Raw genomic sequence first — 16,944 nt, 5'->3', positions numbered from 1 at the left:
GGATTTGGGGGATGGGATCCTGGGGTGGTAGTTAGGGGGCAGGGCATCAGGGCAGTCAGGGGACTAGGAGCAAGGAGGGTCCGGGGGGGCAGTTAGGGTGGGGGGTCTCCAGAGGGGGTGGTCAGGGGACAAGAAGCTGGGAGGGTTGTATGAGTTGGGAGTTCTGGGAGTCCTGTCAGGGGGCGGGGAGTGGTTGGATAGGCTTGGGAGTCCCGGGGGTCTGGCTGGGGGCGGGGGTATGGATAAGGATTGGGGCAGTCAGGGGACAGGTAGGGGGTAGGGTCCAGTCCGGGGACAAGGAACAGGGAGGCTTAGATAGGGGATAGGGTCCTGGGGGGCAGTTGGGGACAGGGGTCCCAGGAGGAGGTAGTCAGGGGACAAGGAGCAGCAGGGTTGGGAGTTCTTAGGGGGGCAGTCACCCAGCCATCTCCCCTGAGCCCTGACCCCCCTCACACACACACACACACCACGCCCTCTGCCCTGAGCCCCACACACACCCCAGGCCCCTGCCCTGAGCCCTGTACCTCCCTCATACACACCCACCCATCTGTTTGACTCCTTCACCCCTCCCACAACCCTAGCCCTGACTCTGGCATCCCCAGCCATACCCAGCCTCCCATCTGCCCTGACATCTACACCCCCCGCCATATCCAGCCCCTAGCCCTGACTCCATCCCTCTGCCTCCAGCCCTCTGGATCCTGGCCGCCAGCCCCGCACAGCTCGCTGCTGGTCTGGGGTTCTGGCTGACAGACCCTTGCCAGCCGGGGTCCCGGCCGCAGGCCTCGCTCAGCCCACTGCCGGCCTAGGTGAACAGAACCCCAGACCAGCAGTGGGCTGAGCGGGCCGGCAGCGTAAGATCAACATTTTAATTTCATTTTAAATGAAGCTTCTCAAACATTTTGAAAACCTTGTTTATTTTACAATACAACACTAGTTTAGTTATATAATATATAGACTTTTAGAGAGAGACCTTCTAAAAAACATTAAAATGTATTACTGGCACGTGAAACATTAAATTAGAGTAAATAAATGAAGACTTGGCACACCACTTCTGAAAGGTTGCCGACCCCTGTTATAGACTAACAGACGTATTGGAGCATGAGCTTTCGTGGGTGAATACCCACTTCATTGGATGCATTCTTTTTCCAGTCATCTGGGACTTTCCCTGATTGCCATGAGTTTTCGAAGATAATGGCCAACGGCTCTGCAATCACATCCACCAACTCCTTTAGCACCCTTGGATGCAGCGCATCTGACCCTATGGACTTGTGCTCGTCCAGTTTTTCTAAATAGTCCCAAACCACTTCTTTCTCCACAGAGGTCTGGTCACCTCCTCCCCATGCTGTGCTGCCCAGTGCAGAAGTCTGGGAGCTGACCTTGTTCGTGAAGACAGAGGCAAAAAAAGCATTGAGTACATTAGCTTTTTCTACATCCTCTGTTACTAGGTTGCCTCCCTCATTCAGGAAGGGGCCCACACTTTCTTTGACTTTCTTATTGTTGCTAACATACCTGAAGAAACCCTTCTTGTTACTCTTAACGTCCAACTCCAAGTGTGATTTGGCCTTCCTGATTTCACTCCTGCATGCTTGAACAATATTTTTATACTCCTCCCTGGTCTTTTGTCCAATCTTCCACTTCTTGTAAGCTGCTTTTTTGCATTTAAGATAAGCAAGGATTTCACTGTTAAGCCAAGCTGGTCGCCTGCCATATTTACAATTCTTTCTACACATCGGGATGTATTTTTTTCCTGGAACCTCAATAAGGAGCCTTTAAAATACAGCCAGCTCTCCCGGACTCCTTTCCCTCTCATGTTATTCTCCCAGGGGATCCTGCCCATCAGTTCCCTGAGGGAGTCAAAGTCTGCTTTTCTGAAGTCCAGGGTCCGTATTCTGTTGCTCTCCTTTCTTCCTTGTGTCAGGATCCTGAACTCGACCATCTCATGGTCACTGCCTTCCAGGTTCCCATCCACTCTTGCTTCCCCTACTAACTCTTCTCTGTTTGTCAGCAGCAGGTCAAGAAGAGCTCTTCCCCTAGTTGGTTCCTCCAGCACTTGGACCAGGAAATTGTCCCCTACACTTTCCAAAAACTTCCTGGACTGTCTGTGCACCGCTGTATTGCTCTCCCAGCAGATATCAGGGTGATTGAAGTCTCCCATGAGAACCAGGGCCTGCGATCTAGTAACTTCTGCTAGTTGCCGGAAGAAAGCCTCGTCCATCTCATCCCCCTGGTCTGGTGGTCTATAGCAGACTCCCACCATGACATCACCCTTGTTTTGCTCACACTTCTAAACTTAATCCAGATTCTCAGGTTTTTCTGCAGTTTCATACCGGAGGTCTGAGCAATCATACTCCTCTCTTACATACAATGCAACTCCCCACCTTTTCTGCCGTGCCTGTCCTTCCTGAACAGTTTATATTCATCCATGACAGTACTCCAGTCATGTGAGTTATCCCACCAAGTCTCTGTTATTCCAATTACATCATAGTTCCTTGACTGTGCCAGGACTTCCAGTTCTCTGTGCTTGTTTCCCAGGGTTCTTGCATTTGTGTATAGGCACTTAAGATAACTTGCTGATTGGCCCGCTTTCTCAGTCTGAGACAGGAGTCCTCCCTTCTTGCACTCTCCTGCTCGTGCTTCCTCCCGGTATCCCATTTCCCCACTTACCTCAGGACTTTGGTCTCCTTTCCTCGGTGAACTTAGTTTAAAGCCTTCCTCACTAGGTTATCCATCCTGCTTGCGAAGATGCTCTTGCCTTTCTTCATTAGATGGAGCCCATCTCTGCCTAGCACTCCTCCTTCTTTGGAACACCATCATTTGGTCAAAGAATCCAAAGCCTTCTCTCCGACACCACCTGCGTAGCCATTTGTTGACTTCCACAATTTGATGGTCTCTACCCAGGCCTTTTCCCTGCACAGGGAGGATGGACGAGAACACCACTTGCGCCTCAAACTCCTTTATTCTTCTTCCCAGAGTCACGTAGTCTGCAGTGATCCTCTCAAGGCCACCAGACCTGCTAAATCAACACCACTGCATCGATTGCAGCAGTGCCAGTTTAGCCAGTAGTGTAGACATGGCCTCATCAGTAATGCTAAGATTTTGTCATGATTATTTTTCATAGAAGTCATGGACAGGTCACAGGCAATAAACAAAAATTCACGGAAGCCACAACCTGTCTGTGACTTTTGCTGCTGCAAGCCATGCTTTCCCCTGCCACCACGATGGCTGGGAGCTGTGGGGTGACCATATGTCCCTAAGAGAAAATGGGACACCCCCAGCCGCTCACCTGAGGTGTCCCACCTCCCCCATCCCCCTCGCACGTGAGGCTGTGGCCTGTCACTGGAAGCCAGAGGAGGGCCCCCTCAGAAGTCAGTCGCCTGTGGCTGGAACTTGCAGGGGGCCCCCTGAGAACGCTGTCACCTGTCACTGCTGCTACCGGAACCCTGCTGGGGCCCACTGGCTGCTAGCTCCAGTCCTGCAGCCCCTAAGGCTGAAGCAGAAAATGTCACAGAAGTCTCAGGAAGCCACAGATTCTGTGACTTCCGTGACCTCCAGACATAAATATAGCCCTACTCATTAGCAGTAGTCCATGACACTACTTTAAACTGCTGGTTGAAAGCACAGTATGCACAAGCTACCTGAATACGTGCCTAGGGTTTCGGGTGGGATTGTAGTCTGGATGGCTAGCCCCTCGTGGCACCATGGCGGCACTTCTTATTTTAGCATTCTTGCTCGATCAGAGCTAGTGCAGTTGTCTCCTCAAGCTGGAAATTATACCTTCCATCTCCAGTATAGACATAACCTATAATGGGACATCCTGCCATTGGCCCTCATACACAGCACATGAGCATCACTAAGTTTATTTCAGTTTGAAGTTCCTCTTGTCAGTGACAGGCTATCATTCCGAGTGCTGAGTGATACTTTATATGAAAATAAACCTGTCTTGTACTGAATAAACAGATGCACTCAATATTTCAAACTCTTTGAAGGCAAATTGCAGGAAAATTGGTCCTTTAAACAACTACATTTAGTTAGATTTGCCATTGTGAAACACAGTAAATGTTCAATATAATGAGATTACGATTGATGTGCTATTTATTCTTCCTTAGGTGGTTTACCTGACTAACAGTGGGTCAGAAGCCAATGATTTGGCGATGTTCATGGCAAGGATTTACACTCGGAACTTTGACCTCATCTGTTTCAGGTAATTCTATTAGGGCGCTTTACGAAACTCCCTTTTCATAATCAATCTGTATATCTGTGTATTGTGTGAAAAAGAGGCTGAGACCTAGTTAACCAGATTCTGCCACAGACACATCCTAAAAATTCATTTGTCTGCCAAAATAGAGTAAAACAGCAGTAGTCATTGGGAGCTAAGATTCAGCAAGTCTGCTTGTGTTAGAAATACTCCATTTACAAACCATGCATTCACCTAGAACCTATAGCTTCCCTTTTTAATCCTTAAATAAAGTGTGTGTATTTTTATTTATTTATTAGTATAATGTCCATGTCCATTCTGCTCTGATATCTTGCTAATAGATATCTTTAAAAATAGTTAGAAAGACAGACCCTAACAAACTGGTAGTCTTGCAGCCATCCTGCTGAGCACAGGATTCTGAAATCCACCTGATATATTAATTCCCATGAATGAATTCTGAATTGCTTATTAAATAACCCCAAACCACTACCTAGTTTCTCATAAGTGGCAGTAACAACTTCAGAGAGAAGAGGAGCCCAAGATTAAAACAGCAGGGGTGTTAGTCATGTAGGATTCAGATATTCCAGGGCTGCCCGGGGGGGTAGGGGCAAGTGGGGCAATTTGCTCCGGGCTCTGCAGGGGCCCCCACAAGAGTGGCTGAGGCTCCCTTCCCGGCCCCGACCCAACCCGACCCCGCCTCCGCCCTTCTCCTGGAGCCTCAGCGCATCCAGCAGCATCCCTGGACAGCTGCAGCATGGCTCCGGCAGGGCCTGAGCCCCTCCCCGCTCAAAGCTGTGTGGTAAAGGGGGGGGGGGAGCTGCGAGCTCCAGGCTGAGCTCAGCTCCCTCCACTCAGCCTGGAGCTTGCAGCCCCGCCAACTTCTCAAATGCCAAATTATAGTCTATATTTAATTTCAGTGCCATAGGGAGATTCATGTCAGGGAAGGGTAGCTTCATTTAAAATTAGCCACTGGGTGAGGGATCACATGAGAAGAGCAGTATCCTTCCCAACCCTACCAAGGGAGACCCCACCCCTCCCCTGCATTCCCTGAGGCTTCAGAGGGGTTAATTCAGTTGTTCTCAAACTTTTGTACTGGTGAGACCTTTCACATAGCAAACCTCTGAGTGCAACCTTCTCCCCTTATAAATTAAAAACACTTTTTTATATATTTAACACTATTATAAATGCTGGAGGCAGAACGGGGTTTGAAGTGGAGGCTGACAGCTGAGAACCCCGAGTTAATTTAATTTTAGCACCCTGTGTCCATTCACATACATGTGCTATTTTGAGCATTTCATTTTTCACAACATAGGCTCATCCCAGAATCTGAAGCAAGCTCAAATGCTCAGTTTGTGGAGTATGTACATAAGCTATACTAAAGACAAACCCACAGTAACCGTCTCCAGTTTGTGAGGGACCCTGTGGAGCCAGTCTCTAGGAAACAGATAAATGCATGGAGATTAAGTCCATTAATGGCTATTAGCCAGCATTGGTAAGGAATGGTGTCCCTAGCCTCTGTTTGTCAGAGGGTGGAGATGGATGGCAGGAGAGAGATCACTTGATCATTACCTGTTAGATTCACTCCCTCTGGGGCATTTGGCATTGGCCACTGTCAGTAGACAGGATACTGGGCTGGATGGACCTTTGGTCTGACCTAGTATGACCATTCTTATGTTCTTATGTTCTAAGCTAAATGAACCCAAAGTTATGGAGAAGATATGAGTCAAGGGAGCCAGCAGAGTATCAGAAACCTGGAAAAATCTCTGACTGGATGGGCTCAGGCGTTTGGTCACAAGCTGAGGTGGTTCAAAAGTTTTGGATTTTTTTTATGCAGAATTTTTTTATTGTTTCTTTAAACAATCAAACACAGCAAGCAGCCAATATTTAGCCAAACACTTCTGAAAGCCCAAAACGTGTTCAGGTTTTGGCAGACTAATTTCTGCTTTTCAATTAAAAAAAGCACAACAAATTTTGAAGGAAAACAGACATAGGCAGTGATTTTTTTTCTGCTTTTTAAAAACCCCTAGTTTTCGATCCAGAAAAATTTTGATGGAAAATATTTGTCCAACCCTTTTAATGCGCTTTAGTGCCTTTTAGCACTAGCTGATGCTGAGAACCAGTGATACCTTATAAAGAAGTTTTCTCAAAACTGGGTTTGTGCCGAGATGCAGAAGGTTTATTTTTCCCAGGGCTGCCCGTGTGGGGGGAGCAAGTGGGGCAATTTGCACCAGGCCCCACAGGGGCCCCCACAAGAATATAGTATTGTATAGTATTGCAATTATTTTTATGGAAGGGGCCCCCGAAATTGCTTTGCCCCAGCCCCCTGAATCTTCTGGGCGGCCCTGAGATATTCTGGCAGACCTGCATGAGGAATCTTGCGCAGCACCTACCTGAATTGCCATTGGCTCCAACCAGTGTTCTTAGCCCTTCCCCTTCATGAGTACTAAATTCACGTATTATTTTTTAAGTATGCTTTAAATTGCAATGAAAACTCACAGCTGGTAGGCACTCAAAACAGAGCAGCGTATATGGCAAGAGGCATCCCTTACTGGATGCACCCATGGTTTCCAATGATTTGTTGTCTTCCACACACACATTAGAAACCAGCCTTCTGTGAATACTGATATTGTTTCCTCCTAAAAACTTTTGCAGCTAGTGTAATCAGAAGAAAATTAATGTTGTTTTGTGTGCTTTGTTCTGTTCACACAGAGGAGGATACCACGGAGGCAGTCCATACACACTGGGCTTGACGTGCATTGGATCTTATAAGCATGGTGTCGCCAATGCATTTGGCTGCCAAAGTGTGAGGTTTTTGTTGCTTTTTGTAATATCCGTTGAATAACAAGCCTTCTATTTGTCTGACTATTACAGCATTTCTGTAATGCTTTACATCTTCAAGCCTCCCTATAGCCCTCTGAGGTTGATAAATATATATATATATATATATATATATACAGCCTAATTTGCCTTTTCACTGCACCCTGTGTAGTTATTTATATCCACACAGAGCAAATGAAGAATGCTAGCAGTGAGAATGGTAGTGTTTTATACCCATTTGGCTCTCACTTTGTACTGGTATAAATGCTTCCCAAGATGCAGCGCAATGGCGTATTGCCCTTCGGGTCCTATTCTTAGGTCTGTCAGGGCAGGTTTGTCCTGGTTTGCTCTTGCAAAGCTGCTTAAAGCTGGCCCATAGGGAATTCCCTTTTGGACTGAAAATATTTTTGAAACATATAGTGGCTCCTACAACACCCTCTCACAGTCCCCACCATAGGGGTTGTGTCTGGGGAAAGGGGTGTGGATGGTATCTCTACAGCTTGGTGACACATGGTTTCTGGAGGCTGTGGGAGCTGGTGTTGGCTACTGTAATCTATGCCAGGAACCAGATCAGCCACAGAACTGGCCCCCAAAGGGCTCCTTTGTGGTGTGCTCTTTCCCCCTGGCTCTTCAATGCACTCAGCCTTCTTTGAGTGCAGCTGACAATCTGGCCTAAAGAATTTATTAAATGATTTGCCCATTGTCACATAGTCATTGGCAGAGTCAGGATTAGAACGTATAAGTTCCTGGCTTCCAGCCCGCTACCATCAGTCCGCTAGACTTCACTGTGTCCCTCTAAGGTGGATAACTGGATGAAAAACAGTACTCAGAGTAGTTATCAGGTTCATTGTCAGATGTCTAGGACACATCAAATGGATAATGAATTAAATATGCTTATAAACTTCACAGATGACACTAGGCTGGGAGGAGTTGCAAGTACTTTGGAGGACAGCATTAGAATTTAAAATGACCTTGATGAATTGCAGAAATTTTCTGAAATCAACAAGATGAAATTCAATAAAAACAAGTGCAAAGTACTACAGGTGGGAAGGAAAAATCAAATGCACAAATAGGAAAATGGGGACTATACATGGCTAGGCAGTTCTCTACTGCTGAGAAGGATCTGGGGGTTATAGTGGATCACAAATTGAATATAAGTCAACAAAGTGATGTAATTGCAAAAAAGGCAAATATCTTTCTGGGGTATATTAACAGGAATGTCGTATGTAAAACACTGGAGGTAATTGTCCCACTCTGCTTTGCTCATCCCTGATGAGGCCTCAGCTGGAGTGTTGTGTCCAGTTTTGGATGCCGCACTTTAAGAAAGATGTGGACAAACTGGGAAGAGTCCAGAGGAGAGCAATACAAATGATAACGGTTTAGAAAACCTGACCTAAGAGGAAGGGTTAAAACACTTGGTCATGTTTATTCTTAAGCAAAGACGAGTGAGGGGGTATTTGATAAGTTTTCAAATATGTTAAGGGCTGTTTATAAAGAGAACTGGGATCAGTTGTTCTGCATGTCCACTGAAGGTAGGACAAAAAGTAATCCATTTAATCTGCACCAGGGAGATTCAGGTTATAGATATTAGGAAAAGCTTCAGACCATAAGGTTAAGCTCTGGAATAGGCTTCCAAGCAAGATTGTAGAATCCTCATCCTTGGTGATTTTTAAGAACAGGTTAGACAAAAACCTGTTGGGGATGGTTGCGTTATACTGGGTCTTGCCTCAGCGCATGGGGCTAGACTAGATGACCTCTTAGGGTCCATTCCAGCCCTATAATTCTCTGACTTTGCTGCTCTTTTTCTAGGGATTCTTGAAATTAAACTGGCCATTTTGGACAAAACTGTAGTGAATCCTACGTAACAATAATTAACTAACACAACCAAACAATGAACAGGTCAGCCGTGAGTGAATACCCCCCAAAATAGGCACTTGAGGACAGAATGTTTTTAACTTCAGAAACTTTAATTTCTGGCCTTCTCCCTCACTTTCTGCATGAGGCCTCAAATCTGTGTGGGGGGAGAAGGGGGCAAATGGTCCTTATTTATTTTTTCACACGTTGTTTTCAGATGGATCAACTGAATCAGTTCTCAGATGCAATCAGATTTTTGAGTTCTCTTCATCACAAGTTCTATTTAAACAAAACAACAATATTGGAATAAGTGTTTAACGACCTTCAAATGATCAATGTAAATAAAAAAATTTCTCTTGATCCGTACTTACGTTCCTCACACTGGCAAAATTACAGCTGTTTGTTGTGCTTTTCAGACAATGTTACCAGATGTTTTTCGTGGTCCATGGGGAGGAAGCCATTGCCGAGATTCTCTGGTGCAAACTATTCGGAAATGCAGCTGTTCTCAAGGTTAGATGGTGGCAAAAAATGTCCATTGGTAGGTGCAAAAGAAAAGGGACTGGAGAAGGCATCTGGATGTCTAACAACATAGACAAATATACACTACTAAAAATGCACACTACTAAGAACGTTACCGTTTACTGAGAAGCTTAGTGATTGTCATTTTGGCAAGCAAGTCTTCATCAGTATGGCCTCTCGGCTGTGATTTTTTTAAAAGGGGCTTAAGGAAATTGGACCCTCAACTCCCTTTCAGAAATATGTGGGAGTTGGGCATCTAACTCCTGTAGAATCCTTTGAAAATCCTGAACTGAGCCCCTAATGTCTGAGTCAAATTCAATTCTCATAATCAGTAACCTGCTGCTCTGAAATATTTAGAGTTACCAGGAGATTAGGGATACTAATACTAGTGTGTTTTCTGCTCTCCTGGGTAAAGTTTTGGTATCTGTCCATCTTTTATCTTGAAGGGAAGTGATCAATAAATCAAAAACTCTGGAAGACTGGGTGGCAAAAGTCTTGCGTAGAACAAGGCATTATGGATGTTGCACAGTGTGTCCAGTCCATGTGAAAGCTCCACTGTTCTTTTACAAGTGACGATTAGAAAATAAATTGTTTTTCTCCTAGGTGCAATAAACATTATTTACTCACTTTTCCCTAAGTGCACAATAAAGCAGTCTCTTGCCATCCTTCTTTGTCACTGATGGTGAATAAAGGCAATAGCTTGCAACTGCTTGAAGACATCTGGCTTGTGTTCTGTTACAGTACATAGTGATGCCCAGTCACAGTCATATTTTCCGTAATATTCCCATCTGCCTTTTCATTAAAAATCATGCTGGATCAAGATGAACTTAGTCTTATATTTATCTATCACAGACTTTAAGCCCAGAAGGGGCCATAGTGATGATCTAGCCCAGGGGTCTCAAACTCAGTTTACCTAAGGTTCAGTGCCAGTTCTCAAATCCTCCCAGCAGGCCAATGTCACTCATGCTGCCCAGAACCCGCCCCCAAAAAACTCTGCCTCCTCCCCACCTGCCTAAGGCTCTGGGTGCAGGCTCTGGGAGGGAGTTTGGGTGGGGGAGGGGGTCCAGGGTGCAGGCTCTGGGAAAGAGTTTGAGGGCTGAGGGGTGTGTGGGGAGGGGGTGCAGGTTCTGGGAGGGAGTTTAGGGGCAGGAGGGGGTGTGTGGGGAGAGGGTGCAGGCTCTGGGAGGGAGTTTGGGGGTGTGGGGGCTGGCTGCTGGCTCCAGGAGGAAGTTTGGGAGTGAGAGGGGGTATGTAGGGAGGGGGTGGGAGGTGCAGTGCTTACCTGGGGCTCCAAGGCAGGGCGGGCCAGGGGGCTCCCGCAGCATCCCATTGATTGCAGGGCACTCGGGGCGGGTGCAGCATGTGGAGGAACAGCCCTCCCCACTCCAGTGTCTCTGTCAATCTGACCTGGGGGAAAAATCCTTCATGACCCAAATATGGTGATCAGTTAGCCCCTGATCATGTGGGTGAGACCCACCAACTGGACAGCTGGGAAAGACTCCTCTGTCGTAACTCAAGAGTCCTCCCCATCTAGTGTCCCGTGTCTAGCATTCACAGGTGGTCCATGTGCCATTGTGGACAATCTTATCATACCATCCCCTTCATAATCTTCTGAAACTGAGTCTTGAAACCAGTTAGGTTTTCTTATCCAGGCAAACTGCTTGTTTATTCCTTAAGCTGATGTTCAGTTCTTCTAATAACTGCCCCCTGCCTTGCATCTATAGCACTGGTCTGAAGGATGGGGCAAACTTCATAGGCTGCAACTTTCTACTGGCACTCTTATTCTTTGCAACTTTTCAGAGAATAAATGGTTTACAAAAGCTCAGTGGCTTGGGGTTTTTTTTGTAGAAGGGGAGAAAGATGCCTTACAGTCAGACTGAGGCTCTTTTGTAATTTCTGTGAACTAGGAAAACTAAGACTGACTTGCTGCCACAGAACATGTGTGGGGAAACAAAATGATTTATTTCCTGTGGTAACTCTAATTGGGGAACATTACAGTCCTTATTACATACGTTAAAACACTAAAGAGCTGTTCTTATTTACATATGTTAAAAACTGCGGTTTCACATTAATCTAACTTTGTATTATTCTCAGAACATTATTCTTACCAGTATTTCCTCAACACAGGCTGTTGTGAAGCAAACGACCAGTACATTGAACAGTTCAAAGACACTCTGAGTACTTGTGTGCCAAAGGCAATAGCTGGGTTTATCGCTGAGCCAATTCAAGTAGGTGATTTGCCATACCTCATTCTAATCATAATAGTACAGTTAACCACAACCTGCTAAAACCTGAACGGGGCTTTTACAAGATTGACAAGCCCTAAATAACAATAGCAGATTTAATCTTCTCTGAATCACTGTGATCATTCAAAAAGAAGGGCTGCAACATTACTTAAATCTTAATGTTTTTTTCTAGGAGGGTGACTTGCCAACGAGACATCTTGGAGAAATTCTGGCCCCACTGCAGTAAAATGGGGGTTTTGCCTCTGACTTCAGTGAAGCCAGGATTTCATTCTTTGTGGTTTTTGGTTTTTTTTTCCCCCCCTTGACATCCGAGAACAGGAATCTTATATTTTCCATATCCTGTCTACTCAATAACAGACCAGTGGGCAACTTGTGCTGCACAATATTCCTACAAAACAAATCTGGTAAATCAAATTTTAGTCTTACAAGCCTTAATATCCCTTTCATAAATTGATTTTTAAATATTTAGCAAATTATTTCTAATGAATATACAAATATTTAATAAAATATGGCAGACTCAAGCAAAACAGGTAATTTTAACCACTGTTGCCTATCTGGTTTGTGTTTAGCAATAATGTATCTGCTATCCGCTGATAACTTAAAAAGTGTTCAGAGCTCTGCTGTAAACTATTATTCTTTAAGGTCTTGTTTGCATTCTCAGGATATTGAAATGCTAATAAATTCTACAAATGTGCATGCTGTAACTTAGTTTATAATACTTCATTCCTAATTACATGTTATTTTCCCTTCTGCAGTATACTGGTTCTGTAGAAGTTGTCTGTTAAAAGTATTAAAGTCACCCTGTAATTTACTGATACCCAGTGAGTCTACAGTAAATTATACTTAAAGATGCCTAATTGTTCTAGCATAGAGACTTAATTTTAAGAATTACTTTTAGCTTCAAATCACACTATGCTTAGTTTATCTAGAAAATCCACAGAATTCTCTCTCCCACTCTGCTTTCCTTTCCAGTTTTTGACTCCTTTGCACTTAACTTCTGACTCTCCTCATCTCTCTCTCTCTTTTGGCAGTGCAGCTGTAGTTAAATTTCATTTAAATCATACAGGCTCTAGGCATTCCCCTATGATGTGAACCTCATAGGCTACTATTTAAGATGTTAGCCTAAGTTAGGGGAGTGAAAGGTCTGTTAGGCCATCAAGTCCACCTTGCTCCAAAACCAAGGTTATGCCCTACCTACAGTACGTTTTCTGGTGTTAGACCTAGTCTAATTGTAAATTTCGTAGTGCTGAGGTTTCAATCTGTTCCACTGGGAATATACTTTAGAGTATAACAGTTTCACTGAAGAGAATTTTGTCCTGATATTAGGACTAATTTTTCTCTTGCTTAGTTTCATCCCATTACACCTACGTATTCCCCTAATTTCTCGCCAACCACTGGGGTTTTGCAGCATTTATATACTCCCGGACTATTATGTTATCCCCTCACCTGTGGCAGTTTAGCCTAAGTGTATATATTTTTTTTTTTTAGTCTTCTCCTAATCATTTTCTCTAGCTCTCTATTCGTGTTTGCTGTTGGTCTTTGAACTCTCGCCCATTTGGCCCGTTCTGGTAATAGCATGCTTACACATGATACAACTTTCCAGATATTGTCGCCATACAGGGTATAATTCTCTGAAGCATATTCGATGTTGGTTCATTAGACAAGTGGTTCTGAAACTTTTTTTGCCTCTCTTTGTGACCCACTTGGGGTCCAGATTGGAGGAGTGGGGGGAACGAGACAGGACCTGCAGGACTGGGCCCAGTTCCCTTCTCTGGGTGTTGCAGCTGGAAGATGGGGTCACAGCCCCACTCAGGTTTGCTCCACCTGCTAGGTCGTAACACCCAGAGCAGGGAACTGGGCCCAGCCCCACAGGATAGGAGCTGCTGCTGTGCAGTGAATAAGGAGTGGGCTCAGCTCCCCTCCTCTTGCCCCAACTCCTCTTCGCACTGGGCCTGTGACCCACCTAGAACCTTCCTGCACCCAGCAGGTGGGTTGCAATCCACCGTTTGGGAAACATTGCATTAAAGAGAGAAGGCTGACATCATGTTTTATCTTTTACTCTTCACTGTCTCCTAACTCTTCATATTGTTTTATTCTTTTGGCCAAATATTATATTGATACAAAGTGGGAATTCAAGTTCAAAAGAGAGCCACTTTCTGCCCGTTTTAGCAATTGCAGCTAAACAGATCTACCACAAAAGGGCCTTTGGTCATTAAGTCATCTAGTGAATTAAAATTCTGCCTAGATTTCTCACTGTCTGATCACCTGAGGATTGCCCGTGTTTGTGGTGTAGTGTTTGTGCTGAAGATAATATATTCGTGTATTTCCGATAGGGTGTTAATGGAGTCATTCAGTATCCTAAAAGATTTCTAAAGGAAGCTTTTCAGCTAGTGCGTGAAAGAGGAGGCGTCTGTATTGCAGATGAAGTGAGTATCCAGAAATACAATTTTTGGGGATTGAGATATTTCTGCCAGGCCAATACGAAATCCAGCAATCGCATGAAAGCAAAATATAGACCTGGAAATAGTTTATATTAAATTCTAAATTTAATTTAATTTAATTTAATCCTTTCCTGTTTCACAGCCTAAGAGTGGAACAAAGTGCAGCATTCCAGCACAAGAGCCTTTGCTAGACAAAGCTAATAGCAGAAGTTATTAATCCTTCACTTTCATGTGCATTAAATTAACATGAATAGTACTCAGTAGACCGTTTATGTTGCAAACTCTTAGGTCCCACTTGCTGGTTGTGTAAATGGTTAGAGCTCCATTGACCTGTTTACAGCAGCAGAAATTTTGTTCTTAAACGCTTACCATTACTCATTTGAGGCCTGATCCATGTCTGCATTAGGAAAACCGTTTTATATTTGTAAAATGTTTATCTTTAATCAAATTGTAAAATTGTATTGTAGACAAGGCAAGTACCTCTGTAACTTTAGAGGGGCACCTGCTGCAACTCTTCTGCAGATTATACATTTTAAATATAATTTGCTTGGTTAAGACAATCTGAATTATTACTAACTAACTAACTCTGCTAGCGAAGTAGCTTAAATGACTATGGTGGATGTTAGGGGTGGTAGCATTATTACAGCTTGAAACTGGAGATTCTGAAAAGTGCTACGCAGCTGCAATTCCCATTGACTTTAGTGGAACTGACAGATTCCCGGTCCCTCTGGCCATGTTTACTAGGAGAAAAGGTGTTAGCTCGCTCATTATAAAAAAACACTTTCTTAGTATTGTAATTTTTATAGCTGGTCAGTGCTGGCGTACACCAAACCCTTAAGGTACCAGTAATGTGCCAGGTGTGCTATGACTCAGATGCAAGCTCTGTTAGAAGCCTCAGCAGCTAGGCCTTTTAAATCCTGGTGGGTCCCAGTAACTACTCAGCCATGTGGCTAAGTGAAAGGGTGTTTTATCGGGGCTGGCAGGAATGGGGAAGTTGGTGAATATCCTAGGCATGGAGGCTTAAACAGTTGAGTTCAAAGTGAGCAATAGCAGGTCTTGTTTGGGTGCCTGGGGCAGCCAATTGAGTTAGGGCTTTTCAGGTTGAGTACCTGGGGTGGCCTTTCCAGTCTGGTTTGTATTCAAGCAAAGAGGAATTTGCAGATTTCAGGGACAGGCTCACTTAGTGCTGAGTGTCTCATTAGGGTCACTTTACACTGGCTCCGTGCCTTGTTGCTATTGCATGTGTGAATAATTAATGAGATGTGCGTATTTTATTTTTTTGCACAGAAAAAGCTTCTGCCAAAAATGTTGCTGCAGTTCTGCCTTTTTCCCACCAGAGGGCAGTGTGGCACAAGAACAGCAGAGCGACAGTGGGAGGGGTGGCTGAAGCGGGGGCACAGGGGGAGAGGGTATCTGAATGGGGGTGGTGGGACACATGGGGACAGGGCAGATGTGCCTGACTGAATGGGAGAGGCTAGAGGGTCAGCCAGGGTCTGCATGGGGGAAGCTCCCTAACACTCCATCCCCACCCCCAAAAAACTTGTTCCATACTTTTCCCACTCATACACAACAACCCTCTCAAGTTCACACCCAGGCTCCTTCCTGCTCCCTCAGCTCCTCTGTTACCCCTGGCTCCTCCGCAGCCTTTGCACCACTTCTGACGGTGCGGGAAATATCGTTCATTATTGTAGTTTAAATAATTGTTACTCAAAGTTCTGTATTAATATGCCTAGTAAGGAATCTGTTTGTCAAAAAACATTTCCTGAATCTTTTTTGTTGTTTGTATTGTTACAGACTTACTTGCTGACAGGTACTTTGAAATAAATGACCAAAAATAATTGAAATTGGTGTGATTATGTTATTTTGACAAATAAAATATGCAGAATTTTAAAATATTGTGCACAGAATTTTTTGGGCACAGAATTCCCCCAGGAGTACCAGTTGTAACATGGGGCAGTCCCAGCCTGTTCCACACAGGTCTCTGTATACAATTCCTAGGGGTTCTTTCCTGGATTTGGTTTACCTTGGCAGTTTCTGCTACCTGAAAATGCTCAGTCACTTCCTGATCAGAGTCCTTTCTCCTGCCTGGCCAGGGGAAAAGAAGGTATAATGGGGAATGTAGTGTCCTGCCTGGGCATTTCCTGGATGAGGATACTTTCTCCTACCTGGCCAAGAGGAAGGGGATGTGCAGTGGTGAGGGGCTGATGGGAATTATAGTCTCCTGCTTAGCAGGTCCATCACAGTATAGTTTCTCTAATGGAGTTCATTATATTAACTCAATTATGTTTTGAGTAATAATACTAGATCTAAATTGTGTAATAACAGGAGATAGTCTTAGGATATATATAATACCACTTTTCATTTGTATCAAGTGTACAGTGGCTCTATAAAGATGAGCTGTCAACAAAACCAATAATGGAACTGTCTTGTACTAGTCACTATTTAGCATAGGAAAGAAAATGTGTGAGGCTGAATTGAGGATCCTGCTAGAATAAAGTTGGCATTTAGAGTCTACAGCTATTCGTGCAAAATGGCAACAGAAAGGCAAAGATAAAATACAAGTTATGAACCCAAGAAACAACTTATACAATTTTGGATTTTCTTTTGAAAGGTCCAGACAGGGTTTGGACGAACTGGCAGCCATTTCTGGGGCTTTCAAACACATGGTGTAGTCCCTGACATTGTTACCATGGCAAAAGGAATTGGCAATGGCTTTCCAATGGCAGCTGTCATAACCACACCAGGTATAAATATTTGTTACTCTAAAGCATGAAGTTGAGGTAAATAATAAATATATTGTAGAATAATTTAGCTTCCATAGAGCCTTTGTCCAACCAGATTACCTTAGAAATATTAATAGTCTTAGAACATG

At 44.3% G+C, this 16,944-nt stretch overlaps 1 protein-coding gene across 6 annotated transcripts in view; it reads left to right on the top strand.

Moving 5' to 3' along the window:
* AGXT2 (alanine--glyoxylate aminotransferase 2) overlaps window positions 1-16,944 on the top strand; it is a 346,088-nt gene that overhangs the window by 323,301 nt on the left and 5,843 nt on the right. For 5 of the 6 annotated variants that reach the window (XM_050943817.1, XM_050943813.1, XM_050943814.1 and 2 more), the window contains exons 5-10: window positions 4,107-4,201; window positions 6,905-6,998; window positions 9,283-9,376; window positions 11,513-11,613; window positions 13,965-14,057; window positions 16,684-16,816. In XM_050943817.1, coding sequence (XP_050799774.1) covers window positions 4,107-4,201; window positions 6,905-6,998; window positions 9,283-9,376; window positions 11,513-11,613; window positions 13,965-14,057; window positions 16,684-16,816 — 610 coding nt within the window. The remainder of the gene's footprint in view (window positions 1-4,106; window positions 4,202-6,904; window positions 6,999-9,282; window positions 9,377-11,512; window positions 11,614-13,964; window positions 14,058-16,683; window positions 16,817-16,944) is intronic. The other variant, XM_050943815.1, reaches the window with a different exon arrangement.

The sequence above is a fragment of the Gopherus flavomarginatus genome, chromosome 3 (genome assembly GCF_025201925.1).
Source record: "Gopherus flavomarginatus isolate rGopFla2 chromosome 3, rGopFla2.mat.asm, whole genome shotgun sequence".
Lineage (NCBI taxonomy): Eukaryota > Metazoa > Chordata > Testudines > Testudinidae > Gopherus > Gopherus flavomarginatus.
This window is presented reverse-complemented; position numbering and strand designations above follow the sequence as displayed.